General features: G+C 33.7%; 1 protein-coding gene across 1 annotated transcript in view; it reads right to left on the bottom strand.

Moving 5' to 3' along the window:
- Positions 1-21235, bottom strand: part of LOC134694950 (uncharacterized) — a 142502-nt gene that overhangs the window by 13486 nt on the left and 107781 nt on the right. Inside the window, exons 104-123 of the mRNA XM_063556066.1 lie at positions 20537-20897; positions 19767-20056; positions 19079-19333; positions 18082-18305; positions 17128-17289; positions 16401-16583; positions 14652-15025; positions 13823-13985; positions 12903-13091; positions 11249-11447; positions 10577-10722; positions 9962-10210; positions 8938-9211; positions 8068-8295; positions 7327-7656; positions 5880-6293; positions 5265-5435; positions 2698-4712; positions 1984-2232; positions 1373-1606 (exon numbers count right to left, since the gene is read on the bottom strand). Coding sequence (XP_063412136.1) covers positions 1373-1606; positions 1984-2232; positions 2698-4712; positions 5265-5435; positions 5880-6293; positions 7327-7656; positions 8068-8295; positions 8938-9211; positions 9962-10210; positions 10577-10722; positions 11249-11447; positions 12903-13091; positions 13823-13985; positions 14652-15025; positions 16401-16583; positions 17128-17289; positions 18082-18305; positions 19079-19333; positions 19767-20056; positions 20537-20897 — 6710 coding nt within the window. The remainder of the gene's footprint in view (positions 1-1372; positions 1607-1983; positions 2233-2697; positions 4713-5264; positions 5436-5879; positions 6294-7326; positions 7657-8067; positions 8296-8937; positions 9212-9961; positions 10211-10576; positions 10723-11248; positions 11448-12902; positions 13092-13822; positions 13986-14651; positions 15026-16400; positions 16584-17127; positions 17290-18081; positions 18306-19078; positions 19334-19766; positions 20057-20536; positions 20898-21235) is intronic.

Genomic DNA, 21235 nt, shown 5'->3' with positions numbered 1-21235 from the left:
TTCTCCACCATTTGTAGACCAATATTGTTTATTATTTTTACAGTGCAAGGAAACATCATTTGGATACTTGTGCAACAACAATTAATCATTATACCATGATAAGACAAACATTTTGTCATTCAAATTAGAGACATACCGTATAGCGGGTTATTTTCGCGGGTGTAAAATTTCGCGATTTTCATTGAATAAGGTATACGAAAAAATTTTGGCGGTAATTATTTTAGCAGATTCAACATTTTTAACATTACCTTTGCATGTACACTTTTGAATTGGCGGAATTTATTTTGGCGATTTTGTTCTATCCGCGAAAATCAGCGAAAATTTACACCCCGCGAAAATAACCCGCTATACGGTATTATACAAGAGATCGGCAACACCATTTCATATCATGAAACATAAGGCTCTCATTATTTAACAAACTTCTTTTCCATGCACACACATATTCCTATTTTATTTTTAACTATGAATTTTTCTGATCATGAAATCAAAAGGGCAATGTGATATTAAAAGAATTCTTCTACTGTAAACCAACTAAATTTTGGGAGGGATTTATTTTCGCAATTTTCGCAAGTAGAAAAATTACGCGAAATTAAATTGTCCCGAAAATGTATAACTTGGATCTTTCCCTATCAAACTACATCAAGTAAATAAAAAAATTTCAAAATTGACTAGCTGGATACACCCGAAATAAAGCATCCGCGAAAATAAGTTGGTTTACAGTACTTGCCAATCTCTTTTATCATGTCTATGGTCAAACATGCATAACTTCAGTCAAATTAAAGTTTTTAAGATGATGTGATTAAATCTGACATGGATATCCCAAATTAGATGATTTACAAACCCTGCACATCATTTACATGTAAAATTTTAATGTAGGGTTAGGATAAACACAAACAATTATAAAAACAAAAACCACCATGCACCAAATCTACTTACCACCTGTCAAGGTTAATAACAAAATAAAGAGTTGATTTAATATTGATTGGAAAATATTTTTTCATATTTTTATATCCTATCATAAATATAGCAATCACAGATCTTTATGATATATATCATTTATTTCTGATTGTAATAAGACAATTAAGATTTAATTATAGTAAATGAATTACATAGTATATACTTTTCACATCTTATTTAGAAAAAAAAAACAGATAAAAAATTGTATCAGACTAAATTAAAGTTAACCCTGTTTTTATGAAGTTTAAATATGACACTATAGTTCAAGATGTTTTATTTTCTTGGTTCTCCTAACTTTTATTCAGATATGTACCATGAGTACTTAGAACAAATTGAAGCTAAGGGGATATTTTTAGAACTGAAAAGTACAAATCCTAAGATCAAACAGTATTATGTTCTAGTGTGGGCTACATACCAATTTCTTCTGGCTAGCCATGTTACCATCAATGCTCTGTCGTTCAGCATCAAATTCATCCTCAATGTTTCGGTTCATTTTCCTTGCTTCGTCTAATTGTTTCTTCTCTATTTCTTCCTGTTTGGCCATCTGTTCACGGAGAAGTTTTTCTTGATCTGCTGTCATCTTTTCGCCATTGACCTTATCATTAATTTGCATGATGACTTCAGCTGTGTTAGCATCACCCTTAGCAACCTATAAATAGTTTTCATTTCAGCTGATTAGGAAAATCTGTTTGTATAATTAAGCCATGAATTTTATAAACATCTTTTCACTTCATTTGATATACTATAAAAAGTACATAATTTAATGCTGAGCTTATGAAAGCATTAAACATAAAAATCCTTAAAATGGATTATTACAAACTTTTGCCAAAATCATATGATTCACACATATTTAATCTCTTTGTTTCTATCTAACTCTGGCTTACATGTGTTTTGTTTATTCTATCTAACTCCCACATAAACATGTTTAAGTTATTCTATTTAACTCCCACTTCATAGAGTTTTGGTTATTCTATTCCACCCCCACTCTTATATGTGTTTTAGTTATTCTCTCTTACTCCCACTTACATGTGTTTTGGTTATCCTATCTAACTCTTTGGAAACTGCCTTCTCCTTTTCAAGTTCATCTTTCAGACGCTTCTTGGCTGCTAGTTTAGCCTTGACCTTGTCCTCCATTTCTGATCTTTCATCGTCAAAACGATTGTTCATCTTCCTCATCTGTTGATGGAACTGACCCATGATACGATCTCTCTCTTGAGCAGACTCGTTTTTCAATATTTCACGTAGAGCATCTTCTTCTGCTTTTCTCTTTTGTTCCTATTAAAACAAAGAAAGAATTTATATACCTCTTACAATTCAATACTCAACAGGTTGTGAAACTACAAAATGGTGTTAAAAGATGAAAATTCAAAAATGCAGCAAATTTTGAATACGCCAATGTAATAAATACATATACAAAATGATATATCAATTGTAAAACAAATAGACAGAATGTTACAAAATTTATATGACAAAAATTGAAATTTCAAAGTTCACATTCCTTTGTAATATTTAAGAGAAAATGCTTGAAATAACTCCTTTTTTTAAAATAAACTCTTTGTTAATTTTGACAATTTGTGTATGGCTGAAAACCTCCACTACTAAAAATTTGAACATTTTCATTTTAATAGAATTGAAATCATTGATTTATCCAAGCGAATGTATACAGGAGTTTTTTTGTTCAAAGGGGAGGCAACTAATGTAACAACAAAGAAAATGTTATTAAAGTACAGATTGACAAACCTGTTCCATGAGTTTCATTGTATCCAGGATGGCTTGTTCTTCCATCATTCTATCTGCATCATTCTGCATTTCTCTCGCTTCCATCAGTTTTCTCTTTTCTTCTTCACTGAGATTCTGATCTTCATCTGCTGTCAAAGTTCCTGCCTTCTTTCTTTCCTTCCTTTCTCTTAGTTTCTTCTTCATATCTTCAACTTGCTTGCTCAGTTCATGTGACCTTTTATTAGCCAATTGAATCATTTGTTCTTTCTGTGCTTTGGATAAGTCCATGGCTCTGATTTGCTGTTCCAGTTCTTTGTCAATGTCAGCAGGTTTGACCTTGTCCCCTTCATCTGCACTCTTCTTCCTCATTTCTGCCATCATTTCCTCTTGTTGTTTTTGTAATCTTAACAGATCCTTCATCAATTCCTCATACGATTGATTCTGGACGCTAGGAACTGAATCAGCAGGAAGTCCCTGGGCCTGTGCTTCACCAATGTGTTTCCTGTGTAAATCTTTCTTTCCCTGTCTTCGATGCTCTAGAAGTTTCTGTCTAAGTGTGTCCAATTGTTTCTGTTTATTTTTCTCAAAAGATTCATTCAACTTTTGCATATTTGTAGCATAGTCTATCATGACCTTCTCTCGTTCCTGTTCAGTTTTAACCTTGGCCAACTTTCTCTCTAAATCTGCCTTGGCCTCGTCTATAGCTCTCTGTTTATTTTTCTCACATTCATCAAGAGTGTCATTAATTGTATCTAGTTCACTGCGTTTCAGGTCATTTTCTAGTTTTGCAGCCTCATAAGCTTGCTTTTCAAACATAGCTCTCTGTAATTCTGCTTGAGTGCCTTGACTCTTTCCACCGAAAATATTTCCATCATCTACAGATGAATTTTGTCCTCCTGTTCCAATCACAGTACCGCCCATACTTGAAGTCACATGTTTAACTTCTTCTTTGTCCTTCTTTTTAGATTTTTTGTTGTTATCTTTTCCATTCTTATCCTTATCTTGATTGTTACTTCCTCTGTCCCCATCTTGACCTTGACCTTGGCCCATATTAGTAATGTTTGTTGTGTTTTGAGAACCAGCAATGTTCTTGCCTGAGTTAATCAGGTTCAATAACTCTGACGACAAAGTGAAAGGTCCTCCAGATTCTAACATGGCTATCAATTGTTTAAGTAATGGTATAAGTTCAGAGTCTTTTTCACCTGTATTTTCAACATCGCCATACACACCTGACAATTGACAATCGAAATCACCAGCCAATAAAGCCTCGTGTGTCAATACCATCTTAGCTTCGGTAGCGCACAATTCAGATCTCTCTCTAGCATACTCCAGAGCTGAGTGTGCCTCGTCAAGACCATGCATTCTGGTGATAATATGATCCTGAAGTTCTGCCTGAAGTCTATTTTTAGCTTGACGATATCGTTTCATGGCTGTGTTTTCTGCATCTGGATTCATGGCTCCATCAAGGTCACCTAATTTGTCCTTGAACTGTTTCTCTTCCTGTTGAAGTTTGGTGTAGAATTTTCTAAGAACATCACACAACTTAACATGGGCAGCTATATGGAGTTCTTCATGGCTGTGTTCATTGGCATCACCTTGTGTCAAGACAGCAACGACATCTGGTGGGACAACCAATGAATATTCTTGTTCTGCGCCTCCACGTCTCTGGAATTCTCGCTTCTCACTTTCAGACATATTGTGCACTTCAACATCAATGTCTTCCAAGAATTTTTGAATTGTCTTAGATGTAACTGAATCCATGTCAAACAGTAATTGTTGTGCTGTTTGGTGTTCTTTGTATGTGACTTCTTTCTCGTGTTGTCTTTGACGTCTCCAGTATGTACGACGAGCAACTAACTCCTCTTCTAACATAGCGAGGGCACCTGGTGGTGGTTTTTTCTTCCTAGCTCCACCTGTTGATAGAGTGACTGGTATTGCCAGACCATTATCTGGGTTGCTACGGACACTGATGACAGGGGACATAACTCCTGTTACAGGATCTACTGCTTTCTTACCAATTGAAATTGGCACCAAGCCTGTGAAATAGAGATTAAAGAATGTTTGAAAGTGAATTATTTCAATGAAATATATATATTTTGTTTACTGTCTATTCTATTGCAACTGTGTGATAAAAAAAATCAATGTACTGATTATGCCCGTAATGGGTCCACTATTGGAAATAAAATATATCTTATCTTATCTTATATAAATAATAATACCTTAATATTTTACTAAAGACAACTGCTGATGAAGTTCATAGTTACTGATGTTCAAATCTTGTGAATTCAGCAAGAAGATACAAATCAAGATAAAAAAAACAAAAAGTGCAAGGTGATTTGATAGGATAATTGTATCCTGATATATATGCATCATCTATCTGACATGTGATTCCAAACCCTGTCAAAATTAACAATTAGGATTAGACTACAATCAGTAAGTTTAGAGATGGTATCTGATCATCTAATACCATGTAAACATGTGGCTAGTGACATTCATATAAACATTATGCATTGGTTCTACTATTTACAAAAAATCCTAACCAGGTTCAATTTTACAGGAATAATCCAGATAAAATTATTAAGTTTTACCTCCCCCTTCTGGGTCCTCCATTGTGCCACCTAGTGGTACTGTGTTACCAGTCTTTTTGTCTGTGGCAGCACCCAAAATGGGCACTTCCTGTCCACTACCTGCAGGGTCCATCATAGTTGTTCCAACAAGAATGGGTAGTAATTGTCCAGTCTTGGAAAATTCATACATGCCTGAAAAATAATTAGATTTTTATTTGCCTAGAAATTAGTTTTGTATATATGTTTTATCACATGTGGATAACTTCATCAAAACATTGGTTGTTTTAGATAATATGCTAAATGTAAAGAATTCAAATAAAAATGGTAAATAGATTTTTTTTTTATGTAAACTGCCACGATTTCTTATGCAGATTGCAATTAACATATGGACCACAACAAGTCCTTTCACCTTATGTAATGTTATAAATTACGCTGTTAGTTTTCTCACTTGAATTGTTTTAAATTTTGTTATTCAGGGACCTTTTTACAGCTAACTATACTGCAATATTGCTAATTATTGATACAGTGCCCTATATTTGCTAATGTGAACTTCATCTGGAGTATATTGGACAGTTGTCTTATTTGCAATCATATCGCACCCTAATTTTATATTAAAACAATTCAAACAAATCTAACCTGGGCAGCCTCCTGTGACAGCTAGAACTGAGGCTCTCTCAAGTCTTCTCTCAGTATCATGTTGATTTCTCAGTAGATGTGACTTCATACGAGCTCTAGCCTTCTCCAGCTCAGCTATGGCAGCCATCATGTTACTCTCTTCCAGTCTAACGTTGATGTTAGTACCAGTTTGGTTAAATACGGCCTTGGTGTAATGATCCATGACATCGTTAACTCTTGCTTCACATGCCAGTACACTGGAATCTAATAAAGCTTGGAATCCTCCAGATGAAGGCAGGACAGTTGTGTCTTGTAAGATTCCACTGTGGACTCGAACGACCTTGCCACTCAATGGTTCCACATAGAGGTCACCAGGAATTATGGGTATTGGTCTTCTGTCACCTTGTTTGACTCCTCCTACTGGTACAACATCACCTGAACAGAATAATAAAGATAGATTAATAAATTTATAAACACATAGATTTATTCTTACAAGACAACTCTGATCATGCTTGAAGGATGCTCAGAGTTTTTAAGTAGGCCCTTCTCAGTAGTTAATGGATATTCTAATATGATGTTCTTCTTAAGCTTTGGGTGCAAAGCCATCTTCTAATTCAAATAGAACATGGGCTGCACGTGATTGACGTCACAATTGAAAATGCAACGTCAGATAAATTTTGAACAACACCAGAGATTAAAATGGACATTTTTGTTGGTGTTGCTCGCTAGGAAATTAAATAAAAACATTCAAAAAGTAAGTTTAAATGTTTCTGTACTACTTTTGTTGATAAACTGCTTATTTTCTATAACGTTTTTGTTTCATGAAATCAAAATGGCGACATTCAGAGCGTCTACTATAGGTCCATTTTGAAGTGAAAAAGTTCAAGTAATCCTATTAGAATCGAAATATTTCTATCCTGCCTTTCTCTATGCTCATTTTAACATGGGTAGGCATTATATTTGTAAACATTTAATACCTTGCTAAGGCTTGGTATTAAGATATTAACAAATATAATGCCTACCCATGTTGAAATGAGCATAGAGCATGGCAGGATAGAATTATTTCTTAGATAATTATCATGATCCTTAAAAGATGTCAATCAAATCTATAGCACTTCCATTAACAGAAAAAAATTACAATAATTTTGACAGTACAGCATACTTAATTATTCCATTGTTAAAATGATGAAATGTCTGCTTCCTTCATTGTTATGCAATTATGATAATATTGGCTAAAATCTAAACTTATCATAAGATATACATATTGTAAACTTCAATCTGAGTAAAACTAGATTTATATATATATTTATATTTATATATATTCCACGGTACCATTTTTTGTTGATGTCGTAGTTGAAGGAGATCCGCAATTATTTTTTTTAATAGGCTTTTAAACAAATTTTGTAAAAACAATGTAATACACGAAAAACAAATTAATAGACAGTAATATGAACATTCTGTATCTCACCTGAAGATGGGTCCAAGGAGACGGCTAAGATAGGTACAGCTTGTCCTGAGTTAGGATCAACCATTACTGATCCAACTTCTACTGGTGTTGGTAAACCAGTCACAGGGTCAACATGTGTACAACCAATTGGTAGAATTGCCCCAGTCTGGGGGTGCATTGTAACAGCCATGATGGGTACATGAATTCCTGTCACAGGATCAGAAATAGGAGCACCAAATTTCATATCACTCTTGTGCTCCATTGGTTTAAGCTTGGTTTTGATTGGTTGACCATCTCTGGTTGGGAAAGGTACGAAAGGTATAAATGGTTCATCTGCCCTGGCTGCTTCACCTGTTTAAAATAAAAAAGATCTAAATAAATTTTTAATATAGCAATTAGTTATTAACACATTTGAATTTGAGAAATATTGCTATATATTTTCCTTCCTTGGGTTTTAATGAACTCGTTCAAACTTAAAAATAATGTTTGTTCAAAGCTTGAATTGTACACAAGAAATGTTATTATTACCCAAAGATTGAGACGAATGAAAAAACAGTAATCTTTGGCTTTTTTTTAAAGTGTCGCCTTTTTGAGAAGGATCCAAATAAAGTTCAGACCCCATCCTTGCAACAACACATTGATGATCGACAGGTAACAAATATCATACCTCCACTTCAATATGTTAGTATGACAGTGTAATTAATCTAACTTATTACAGTGAGTCCATAAATAGATTACAATATAATGGGAAGTAACTCTTACCTGTTGCTGAGTCTACAACAAACACAAGGCGTGAAGTAACTGGGTCGTATGCTACATTTCCTTGTATTGGTAAAACATGGCCTGTCTGTGGATGAACGAAATGATTGGGTGGAACATCTATTAAACTGCCGTCTGCTAAAACTATTTTAGTTCCTGGTTTTGGTCTGATCAATCCTGTGTTGTTGTCTATGGCAACAAGATCAGTAGCCTTGACACTCATATCAGGTCCTTTAAATAGAAATATGATACAATAAACTCCATGCTCACATTATAATTTTATTTTGATCTGTCTATCCAAAAATAAAATCTATTCATCAGATACAAAATGTGTCACTAATTAACTGCATAATAAAAAGTATAAAAGGTGTTTAAAACTGGAAATAAGGAAAAATTCAATACTTTTCAAATGAGTTCTCAACTGAATTGTTTCATATTTTTCAAAGTGTGGCTTTTTATAGCCAACCACACAATATGTTTTTTTTCTCGTTTTTGAAGGTCGTATAGTTGACTTCAATTAATTACAAACATTTCATTTGAATTTTGGTGGATAATTGTCTCATTGGCAATCATACTACATCTCTTTAACTATGCCATAATGAAAAAATCTGGTAAATTCCAGAAAACATTCAATCATCAAATTTTTAAACTATTCCACAATACTGAGAGGGGGTAGGAGGGGTCCTGATCCCGAAATCCCGGGCTTAAAAACATGAAATCCCGAAATCCCGGACTTAAAAACACGAAATTCCGAAGTCCCGAAAGTTGAAAAAAAAATTCCCGGATCCCGAAAGGGTCAGTTCTGAAATCCCGAGCTTAAAAACACCCAATCCCGTAGTCCCGATAAAGGTCCTATCCCCCCTCAATACTAACCAAATAGTTGGTCCCTCTTCATGGGTGAGGTGTTTCCAGCCCTGACAAGACGGCCTCCTGTTCCTTCTCCTGTAATACCCCATGCTCCAACACGCTGACATTCAGATTTACTCTCGTCCACCATGTTAGATACTAGCATTGTGACACGAGAGTTATTCGATGTGTGAGCTTCCAAGTCGATGTCTCCATCTTTATTTAGTCCTCCTTCCTGTATGTGTTTAACATGCTCCTGTAAAGTTCTCACTGCTTCTCTGAGTGAGGCTTGGTATTCAACCTGAAATTTAACAACATGCTCTTTCATTTTGTGTCCAACTTACCAATACTTCATAAAATTCAGAAATTTTTGTTATTTTAGTTATTGTAAATTGTTATAAATTAGGTTTGTAAAAATAAAAATTTGCATGAACAAATTTTATAGCAATATTTCTTTGCAGCATTTCCTAAAATCACAACTAATCTCTCATTTTTAAAAATGTGTTCAACAATCACAGTAATAAATGCATACTAAAATTTCCAAATTAACAGTAGCAGACAACCTGTCAATCTGTAAATTCTGAAATCATTGCATTGTTTTTATTATTGGGAATAATGGGACTGGGTGAGAATGGCAAAACTAAGAACTCCAATTCAGACACATATATTAATACACAGCATTTCCTGTAATCTAGATAATTATTTCAACATTTATGTCTGTCATGTCGGAATTGCAATAATAAAAGCAAGCAGAAATTTCTAAACTTTACAGTAGTGACCAAACATTTGCTATAAATTTTATAGAAAATCAAAGAAATTTTAGGAAGCAAGCCTCACATCCTACTATTTACACCATTTTCTTTAAAGGAACATGTAGTACAGAATTGACCATACCTGATGTTGTCTCATTGACAATCATACCACATCTTTTTATATCTGTGTGATACAGAGTTTGACCATACCTGATGTGACTTCACTTGGATGGAGAGTTGTCTCATTGGCAATCATACCACATCTTTTTATATCTGTGTACTACAGAGTTTGACCATACCTGATGTTTTTCTCTGCATGTTTCATCATCTGTCATTAATTCTTTCTGTCTGATGAGGATTTCTTCAAACTGTCTTCCTACATCCTTCCTTCTCTCAAGTTCATTTTCTAGAGCTCTCAACTTTTCATCATACACTTCAATGTCACCATCTGTAGCCAATACACCAGGTCCTTTCAAATTCATCTTGGCTGCCCAGAGTCCTTTCAAAGACTCATTTTGATTGGCTACTCTTTGATACATGTTTTTGACCTAAAATCATATTGATGTTTAAAATTAGTATTATCATTTTCATCAAATTTATTAAATTGCAATAATATTTTTTTTATTAAAGACAATTGATTGGTATTTAATGTCCGATAGCAAATATTACGTGCTTCTGATCAAGTCGAATGATGTAAATGCAATATTTATATTCTATATGAACCCATTTTTATTTGCAGCGCAGAATTTTTCCAGGCTCATTCTAAAAATTACAATCAGCAGAAATACATGTCACTTTATCCCTTGACAGACTCTAAAGTTCTCCAATAATTAATTCAACATTTTTTTACTAAAACCCTTTAAAATGTCAGCATTGTAAGTTTTATTTTCCTACTGAACTGTAACTTTACAAACCTCATCTTTCTGTCTACCGATCGTCTGTGTGACCTTGTTAGATTGTTTAGACAGTGTGTCATATAGAGTTTTTGTGTTGAATGCCTCTAAGTCACATTGTCTGTCATAGTCCCAGAAGTCATCACTCTTCACTTCAACGGCATTGGCTGGAATTGAAAATAAAATGCCATTAAATTACAGACACTGAAAACACTGAAAACACTGTTGTATATGTTGTACAAGTTGAACTGTCAGCTATTGGTCATCAATGATCCCCCCATATCCCTCTATAAGTATTTACAACAGGAATTTAATTAGAAAGGGATGTGAAAAAATTTCACAAGGAATAGCAAGCTCAAAAGAAGCTTCATTTCAAAAAGCAGTATTTCAGAGATTTTTTTTATTTTCTTTCATTTGCCAAAATTTGTAGTCATATATAGTATTTAGTAGACAGGAGCTGTTGGTGAATGAATCTGACAATTTATTCCACCATATACCATGCATATACTAGGCCTGATACCAAATTGGAGAAGAGTGTAAACAAAGGAATATCTGCATAACTCTACTTATGTTTGATGCCATTTTTCACTATGTTTATGTTTGTCTATTATCCTCCATTCCTTTTATTTCAACCATTATTCTTTATTTTGTAAACCCCACCCAGACACCTTATATAATAACTGCCAGCCTTACCATCCAGTATAGCAAGTCTATTATCATCTGGATTATCTCTACGAAGAGCAGCTGCCTCCATGTTCCTGTGGAATTTTCTAGCAGGATGTACGGTGGATCCTTTACTGGAATAATCGTCAAAGTTATACTTCCTGGTTCTTGCTCGGTAGAATGGGAACAAGTATGATGTCTTTGTCCAACCATATTTACGGAACAACACCTGGAAATAATAAGAATTGTTAAAATAGCTTGAATATTTTGAGGAAAAAACGTTGGCAGGAAAATTAAACATGACTTTTTTTTTTTAAATCAAAATTTATAAGCAGAAATAAATGTGAAATAGTAAGAAGACAAGAATCTCTACATTTCATCAGATTTGAGATTTAAATTTGAAAAAAAAATATTTAACCATTTAAGGCAGCTTGGCATTTCTAAGGAAAGGGCTAGAAGGCTAATGAAATGATAAGAAAAAGTCGAAAAGTGAGCATCAAACCTCTTCTATTCATCAACCCCATAATTCAACAGTCTTGGTTTTATACCTACCAATGTAATCAACATTATAACCATGTTTATTTTTGGCATTGCACAAGTCATGTCTCCTTTGACTATTAATGATGTTAAAATACTAAATCCCTAGGATGTGTTTTAGTTGATTTTAGTCTCTGATGCATGATTTTTAATTATTAATTGGTTTTGGCTTTTAACTAGCTGTCAGTAACTGCGAGTACTCTCAAATCGTATTTTCTTGTTAATTCGACCTGTTGATACTGTTTATAATGCTTTTTTGTTATTTTTTATTTATATGGATCTTGTCTGTACACTAGCTTTGATTATTTGTAATATCTTCAATTTTTCACTTATTCTTACTACATTTGTATAAACTTCAAGATTATAATTATTTTTTTAAAACCGTTTTTTTTTCTAAAGTGAATATTGATTGGTTAAATATTTCTCAGTGATGTCCTGCCATGGCTTTGTTTGAATTTGTTTGTTAGCTTTTTGGTCATGAATGTTTGTCTCTAATATTTAATTTACTATGCATTTGTATTCAGATATCGCAGATCAAATTTATTCGTTCATTGTGTAATCATACGTTTTTTGATTGAGTTAAGTCTGCCAATTGATATTTTATCGTGTGTTTTTCTATTTTTTGATGTTATGCTATTGTTTGAGAAAAAGGGAGAAGGTTTGGATCCATTAAAACGTTTAATCCCGCTGCAAATGTTTGCACCTGTCCTAAGTCAGGAATCTGATGTACAGTAGTTGTCGTTTGTTTATGTAATATATACATGTTTCTCGTTTCTCGTTTGTTTATATAGATTAGACCCTTGGTTTTCCCGTTTGAATGGTTTTACACTAGTAATTTTGGGGCCCTTTATAGCTTGTTGTTCGGTGTGAGCCAAGGCTCTGTGTTGAAGGCTGTACTGGTTTATTTTTTAAATTGTTATTTGGATGGAGAGTTGTCTCATTGGCACTCACACCACATCTTCCTATATCTATGGCTAACAGATTAATACCTTTTGGTTATATACCAAACAATGCACTAACAGATCCTTACATTTTGGTTGTATACCTACCAAGGCAATCAACATTATAACCATGGCTAACAGATTTATACCTGTCAGTTATAGACCTACCAATACCAACAGTTTAAACCTTTTGGTTTTCCACTTACCAATGCAATCAGCATTATAACCATGGCTAACAGAGCAGCTCCTAGGATGATGAAGATGATAGCCCAGTCTGGAGCTTGGAGGATGTCAGAAGCCAGTCCAATACCGTTCTGTACAAAGTATCGGGATGTTGGTGGGAAGAAAGGTCCGTCTTCAGAACACACTGAGTTCTGGGCCATTACACGAATGTACTGGAAGAAATTAAAAAAAAAAATAAGTACCTTTTATGAAAAGCTAATTCAACTTTTAATTCATACTTCTGTAATATTGCTGATACGTTTAAACTAAGTTATATCTTTATTTCTTTTTTATCCATTATAAAACTTACATGGACACCAAATCTTTAAATATCTCTATAAAATACATTCACAACTAGTCTAGAGAGGAATTCGGAGCTTGGTATATAAAGCTGTGAAGCTTGTCTTATGCTGAAGAGTTATCAGGCCTGTAGCCAGGAATTTCCAAGGGGGGTTCACAAACTCGACTTGACAGTCACAATTCGAACAGAACATTGACTTTAACAGTGCTTATTTGTTTTCAAGGGGGGTTTGTCCGAACCTGCTGAAACCCCCTTGGCTACGGGTATGGTTATACCAATAAAATCCAGGAAAAATGACACCTGCAGATTCTCACTATTTTTAGGTGGATTTCCCATGAAAAGGAAATTTTGAAAGAGCAGTTTGTTCACAATTCAAAACAAACCAATAAAATTTACCATAGCTATAGGATTGTAAAAGAATGAAGAAGCAACACAAAAACATCATTAAAATATACATTTAAAGATCCCCTGTAAGGTTTTTTAGGATAATAAGAACTATCATGCACACAAAACCCCTATGGGCATTAACAAATGTTGGCAGGTATAGAAAATTGATACCCCAAAATGGTACCCAAATCACAGATATATAACATATTTACTTACCATTTTCTTGTTGACATCATTGCTGACATAGAAGACATATACACCAGGGTCATTGAACTGGTAGAAGAAGAGAGTGGCTGATGAGGTGGACTGAACCATACTCTCCACTAACAGTCTAAAGCCACCATAATCAAAGTTACCATTTGTGTTGAACAGGTTGTTTCTGAAAGAGAATAGTTGAACTATTAGCAAAACTATATACCCCTGATCATTACATATACCCCTGTTTGAGTATACAGAAAACAGGAAGTTGATAAGCAATGAATGGGTAAAAATATTGCACAGTAAAGAATACTGAATGCCTGTTCAAGTCAGGAGCCAGTAATTCAGTGATTGTCAGATGTTGCTGTACATCATATTTGTTTTTTGTTTTTTTTAATATTTTAAACATAATTTAGGCAGTTAGTTTTCTTTTTTGAATTGTTCTACATTTGTAATTTCCTTGTCTTTTATAGCTTACTATTTGGTATTGGTTTTGCTCATTGTTGCAGTGACCTATAGTTGTTAGATTCAGTGTCATTTGATCGTCTGTGGAAAGTTGTCTTATTGGTAATCACACAACATCTTTTTCTCCTTATATCACATGAAGTTTTATTCTTGGAATTTAATTTTTAGAAAAACGTAATAAAAATTATATATACATCCATGTTGTTTATAAAGAATACATAAGTATTTGGTATATATACAGGAAATTGAATGAGAAACGAATGTAAAAAAGTATCACAATGTATAGCATAATGACAGAAAGTATGATACAAATATTCTGGAAGATCAACATTTTAAGCTTAGACCCTTTATCTAGACTCCAAGCAGATGATATAGTACTTACATGTCATAAACTGGGTAATACGAGTTACTAACTGCCCATGCCATTATTTCACCATACTCCAAACATGTGACTGGGTTAGCTATTCCAGTAAATGTAGAATTTGCCAGAGATGATGTAGCCAGTAGACGACGCCTTCCAGTATATTGGTTACTATCTACTGATGCATTGTAGGTAATTGATGAGTCCTTGACATTATTTGTGAAAAGGGAGACAACATCACTAGTTGTGGGATTGTACACGCCCAGAAATCCTGATGGACCCGATTCAACTAAATGTATTGTGTTTTCTGTACCATCTAACAAGCTACACTGGTCCTGAGTAATGGCCTCTCGGGAATTGATGGAGGATAGCATGTTGTCTGATGTTATTTCATGCTGGAAAGTTAAACAGAAGTTCAAAAGACATGAAGGTGGTCATCCAAATTTTATAATATGGTATATAACATGACAAATTAGCAATGTTTAAATATCAATTAAGGGCATACAATTGAGTTTTGATGCTGTATTTACAAGTTCGTGAAAATTTGCATATAGGCTATTTTTTACCTAATTAAATCAAATATGTAATAATAAATATACCTTCATCTGCTACTTTTTGAGTAAAATGAGGTCAAAATTTTGTATATTAGCTCAAAATTCAGATTTGTGGCCGTAATTTCTTTTTCGAAAGATAGACATAACTTTTTTGTTATAAAAGATAAACACAAATTGTTTTTTGTTAAATAATCAGTAATTTCTTTATTTTATAAGTATCCTAAAAAAATATTCATTTTTTATTCAGAAATAACTCATATTTATCAAATGCTCAGGAATTGAGGAAACTACGTCATTTTTTGTTGCATGTTTATCAAAATTAAAAATAATCCTCTATTTACAGTTTAATAAAATTTGGATCACATAATCTCCCTGCAAAATGAAACAAATTGCTGTTTTGAAAAATAGGGGTCCATGAACTCGTTTTCAAATTAAATCAGTTTGAATGATGAAAATCAGTCCAAAAATGCATCTTTTCCCGATATGTCACAGTTTGACGTCGCGAAAATAACATTTTACGTTAGCAACGTCATTACCTCCCCTGTAACTGTATCGTATGCCCTTAACATGATCTTGTTTTGCTTAAGAATTAAAAATATACTATATTAGTTATTAAAATAATCACAAAATAAATGGAGAATGTGTCAACAGGACACAGATTATATCCCCCATTACGTATAGAGTTATAAAGGGAGATAACTCCACAATTGTAAAAGTGATGCCACCCAAATTATAACTTCATCTGTGTTTTACAGTAATAAGTAAATAATGTGTAGTATCAAAGAATCATAACAATTGGATGAGGCAAACTGAGAGTTAGAGAAGGGAAACTAATTTAAAAATTTAAAAACATTAGGATGAATGCTCTCTCTACTGCAGCAGTTGCATCTTTTTTGTGAAGATAAACCCGAATTCTTATCTGTATTCCTAATCATTGTTTGAAAACTATGTTTTATACTGATCTAAATAGTATGCAATACTGTATAGCGGGTTATTTTCGCAGGGTGTAAATTTTCGCTTATTTTCGTGGATAGAACAAACTCACCAAAATAAATTCCACCAAACTAAAAGTGTCCATACAAAGGTATTGATAAAAGATTTTAATCCGTCAAAATAATAACCGCCAAATTATTTTGTATACCTTATTCAATGAAAATCGCGAAATTTTACACCCGCGAAAATAACCTGCTATACGGTATAATGCCATTAAACTTACAGAAACTGAATCATTTGCATGTCTTATCACAACGTGTACTTCTAACGGAGGTTCGGCACAGACCAGACCAATTCTATCACGCTGGGCTATTCTACATTCTAGGTTACAAACATCCTCCAAGTAATCTGACTGACATAGACACACTCCAATGTAACGATCATATCCAACATAAGTGTCACACACCTGGAGAAAAAAATGTAAAAAATTAACTAAAAAAAGAAAATATGCATGTCAAAAATTAATGGTTATATCATTCTGAAAGCATTAGGGCTATTCCATTAAAGTGAATGTGGGAGGGTAGGAAGGAAAGTTAATATATTGAATATGGGTAATGGGTCTTTTTTCAGTATTACCATTATGCAAAATTATCTTGGTTGTAGGGATATTTTGAAAGTCCTTTCCTACCCTCCCATATAAATTTTAAGTGAAATGATCGTTTAAAAAGATCAAAGAAGCATTGTATCTCTGTTGTTAACCTTGTTCCTGTTTAAGACTAGAGACAGTACTTAACATTGGTAAAGAACATCTGATTGATTGTTGTTTGTTTAACACCAAGTGACAAATATTTCATGCATATTCAGGACAAGCTACCTTAATAACTTGTCTACTGTGAGTGATGTTGAAATTAATAAACATTTGACAACAATGACACTGACTCTGTGTGGACTTTTAACCAACAAGATACTGTGATTAAACTATAAATTCAATGTAAGCTCCTTCTCCTTACATAATTACTACAGTAGTCCTCCCATTCTCCGTCGGTTAGACACTCGCCATTCTGTGCTCTTGTTGTTCCCGACAAACAAAGGTCATATACTTTCTTTGTACAATCTATTATATCTGTATTCTCAATAAATCCTGCACCACATGGACAAGTTCTATCACTCTCCTGTTAAAATAAAATCAAAGCACTGAAAGAACCTATGGAATACATTGTGTCCTTCAGACAAGATTACAACATCATAATATTTTTCATCATTAAAAATTTGGCAAAAACATGGAAAAGGTCCATCATTCTTATATCAATTTTATCTTAAATTTACAACCAAATGGTATACAACAACATTGAACAGTTTCATATACATGTATATGTTATTCTAAATTTCTGTAAATTCAGAAACTATTGCAAAGTTTTTAGTATTGCAAAATTGTAACAGGGACTTTCACAGAAAAATAACTACAATCATAATAGTTCCTTAATTTGCTGTATTAAAACATGTATTTATTAAGACTAAACATTTCACAATAAAATACTATAACTGATATAACATTATAATTCTCCTGGCATACCTGCCAACTTTTCAAAATGCATGGGGGTTTTGCGGGCAAGATGACTGTCATAGTTCTACAAAAACCTTCAAGGGGGCCTGCAAATACATTAAAATGTTGTTTTTTGGCTTCTTCATACTTTTATAAACCAAAAGTCATTGTAAAATTAATTGTTTTGTTTAAATTGTTGACAAAATTGCTTTCAAATACATTAAAATGTTGTTTTTTGGCTTCTTCATACTTTTATAAGCCAAAAGTCATTGTAAAATTAATTGTTTTGTTTAAATTGTGGACAAAATTGCTTTCAAAATTTCAATTTGGGAGCCTCCATGGGGGAAATCCCCCGCAAATAGTGACAGTTGGCAGGTATGTCCTGGTAGAGTAACATTTTTGATATGTTTGAGCAAATTACCTGGAAATCTCGTCCAGATCCTGTACAATCACATGTTGTTTGTCCTCTCTCAGATTGGAAGGCCTGGCCTCCACAGAAATAACACCCTTCTTGTGCCTCCCATTTGTTAAAATGATTGACAGGGCAAAGTTCACAGTCATTTATACTCTTTCCTTGACTGTATGCATTGTAACGTCCTGCGGGGCACGGTGTGGGAGAAGAACTGTTTTGTGGACAGTAATATCCTGTAAACAAGAATAAGTATCATAGTTAGTACATTTATAACAAGAATTAAAAAAATTCTAAAATTGCAACAACTAAAAACTACCATATCCAACAGAATCAAATCTGGGGGATCAAAAAGTCAGCTGTTTAGAAAATCTTCATTAAAACATTAAACTAGCTTCAGTCACAATTTTAGACAAGTAAAACAAAAAAGACTTCTATTGTCAAATCTGAATTTATAGTGGACAAGAAAGGAACAGGTTTATTAATTCATCATGTAAAATTCTCCCTGTATGAAAGTTATTAAGGCATAGGAAAAGTGCTCTCATTATTTTTTTCATCTTATAGTCATAATGATACCATTGACATCAGCCATATTTCTTTCCAAACAATTACCAATAAATATGCTCATATTGAAACTTGCATGTGGGATTTTTAATAGGTCAAATACAGTTTAACGTACTTTTACTGACTTGATAAGCATGCAATAGATTTTTTGATTTTTTTTTTTATCTGAAACGGTTTTAAAAATAAATCAAATTTCAAATATGACTGTTAAAAAAAACTAATACTGTGGATTCATTTATTTTCGTGGGTACCAATTTTCGTGGATTGAGGAAAACTTGCATGTTCGTGGATATTTGATTTCGTGGTTTTGCCGAAGTCTGCATACCAGCCTATTGAAAATTTGTCATTTGTTGAACATTTAATTTCGTGGTTCAACTGTTCCCACGAAACCCACGAAAAATTGGTATCCAACGAATAATAATGAATCCACAGTATATAATCTTGCCTGCTGGACATAGGTAAGAGTTTGTAGCATTCGGTCCAAATATTTCCGCTATAGAACTGGCATTTGCCACAGGTTGATCCGTTGTTGCCATTGCCAGACATACTACTCCTGCTCGACACGCTTCACATACTGCTCTACTCGTGTGCGCTCCAAATGTTCCTGGTTTACATGGTTCACATGTGTCCTCGAAAGTGGCTCTTGGAGATCCATCATATTCCTTGTAACCAAGGGGACACATAACAGGTTCAATGGCACCTGGAAAAAAAATGGTCATGTGGCTTATTATTTTTTCAAGAAACTCAGTCACATAGTGTGACTGGACACATAAATATTCATATTTTGTGACTTAAATTACACAGTGAATATCATAAACTAATTCCTTGACATGGGCATGAAATAATCTAAAATTGTTTATCTCATTTCCCTATTCTGATTTTACTGACGTTAAAGATGAAACTTGGCAGAAACTGTTATTAAGCAAGCAACATAAGGGTTTTGATAGCATTTTATGCAATTTCCCCCAAAGAATCTTCCAATATAGATAAACTTTAAGTATCTGGTATTCAAATAGATATTTTTTCACATAAAAAGACATTGTTGTCTCTTTGACACATTCCCTTTTTCCATTCTCAATTTTATTAATGGTTTGGCTGAAATATCTTATGCAATCCAAATAATAAAACCTTACCTGCATCAGACACATTACAACTATCCAGTTTTCCACAGTAATGACCTTGTGGGCATGGTATTGGATAGGCTGTTCCGTTAGGGCAGTAATACCCTGGTGGACATGGTACCTGGGCCATAGAGAAGTTACAGTAATATCCTGCCGCACAAAGGACTTGGATCTGAGCGCCATCTGGACAATGGTATCCCTCGTCACACTGTATTCCTGAGTAAGTCATGCTCTCATTTGGACATCTGTTACCAGCAGGACATAGATGGCAATCTGATATATTACCTGCTGCTATTGTATCTCTATAAAAAGAATAATAACAAGTTTGATATTAGAAAGTGTACTAAAAGGTCATTTTCACTATTCTTTTTTGCAGTTGTTGGCCAATGTTGCACTTTATTCTCTATTAGTTAAATTTTAGCACCCCATCATTATATTTTTTATATCTTTATTGGATATTGAAATATAACATAAACATAGTATAATAGTACTATCAATAGGTACAATTTAAATTGGGAATAAAAACATAAAATATCTTTTCCAAAATTGCCAAAAAATATATTACAATAAAAAATTTCAAGTTTCAATGACATCTGGATCGACAAAATAAAATAAATCAAATACAAAATTGCACTGTTACCCATACTGAGAGAAAACTTACCTGTAGGTACCAACAGGACATGGTATTATATCCAGGGAACCATTTGGACAATAGGTTCCAACAGGACCTGGTTTCTATTCTAGTTTTATTGAAGAGCTACCCATACTGAGAGAAAACTTACCTGTAGGTACCAACCGGACATGGTAATATATCCAAAGATCCATTAGGACAATAGGTTCCAACAGGACACGGATATATTGTATAGTCTGCTATTCCTGTTTCATTACACCTGTATCCAGACGGGCAAAGTTTACACCAGGCAAGGTCGTCTGCCTCCTGAAGGTCATTGTATGTCTCCACTGGACATGGGATAGGATTGGCAAATCCGAAGGGACAATAATACCCACTGTAACACGGTTCTGACAATGTGGAGTTATGTGCACACACTCTACCTCCCGGACATTCGTTACAATCGGCAGAACTGTTGGCGCCCTCTATGGCAATGAATTTTCCATCTGGACAAGTCAGCTTATCTGGTGTTCCTGTAAATAAATTACAATTCAACAGTTTTTAAGTATTTTTACAAAATAAACTAAAGTTTGGACATTGCTTATTTCAGAATGTTTCAGTAATAATTAAACATTTATGCATTGATTCAAGGCAAACAATCAAACCTAATTTCATAATTCATTTTTCAGTTGCACTTTAAAATAACACATTTATTCTAAATATTATCTATAACAAATGTATCATAAATTTTGGCTTAGAGGTTTTACTATGCTAAAAGAACACCTGATAGAAGTTTAAGGCTTAGAAAATTTCCCCTATCATCAGGTAGTAATATCCAGAGGCAGAAACCATTATCAAGTTAGGGGGGAGT

Source organism: Mytilus trossulus, chromosome 13 (assembly GCF_036588685.1).
Source record: "Mytilus trossulus isolate FHL-02 chromosome 13, PNRI_Mtr1.1.1.hap1, whole genome shotgun sequence".
Classification (NCBI taxonomy): Eukaryota; Metazoa; Mollusca; class Bivalvia; order Mytilida; family Mytilidae; genus Mytilus; species Mytilus trossulus.
The sequence above is the reverse complement of the archived record's forward strand: the minus strand, read 5'-3'. Positions and strand labels throughout refer to the sequence as shown.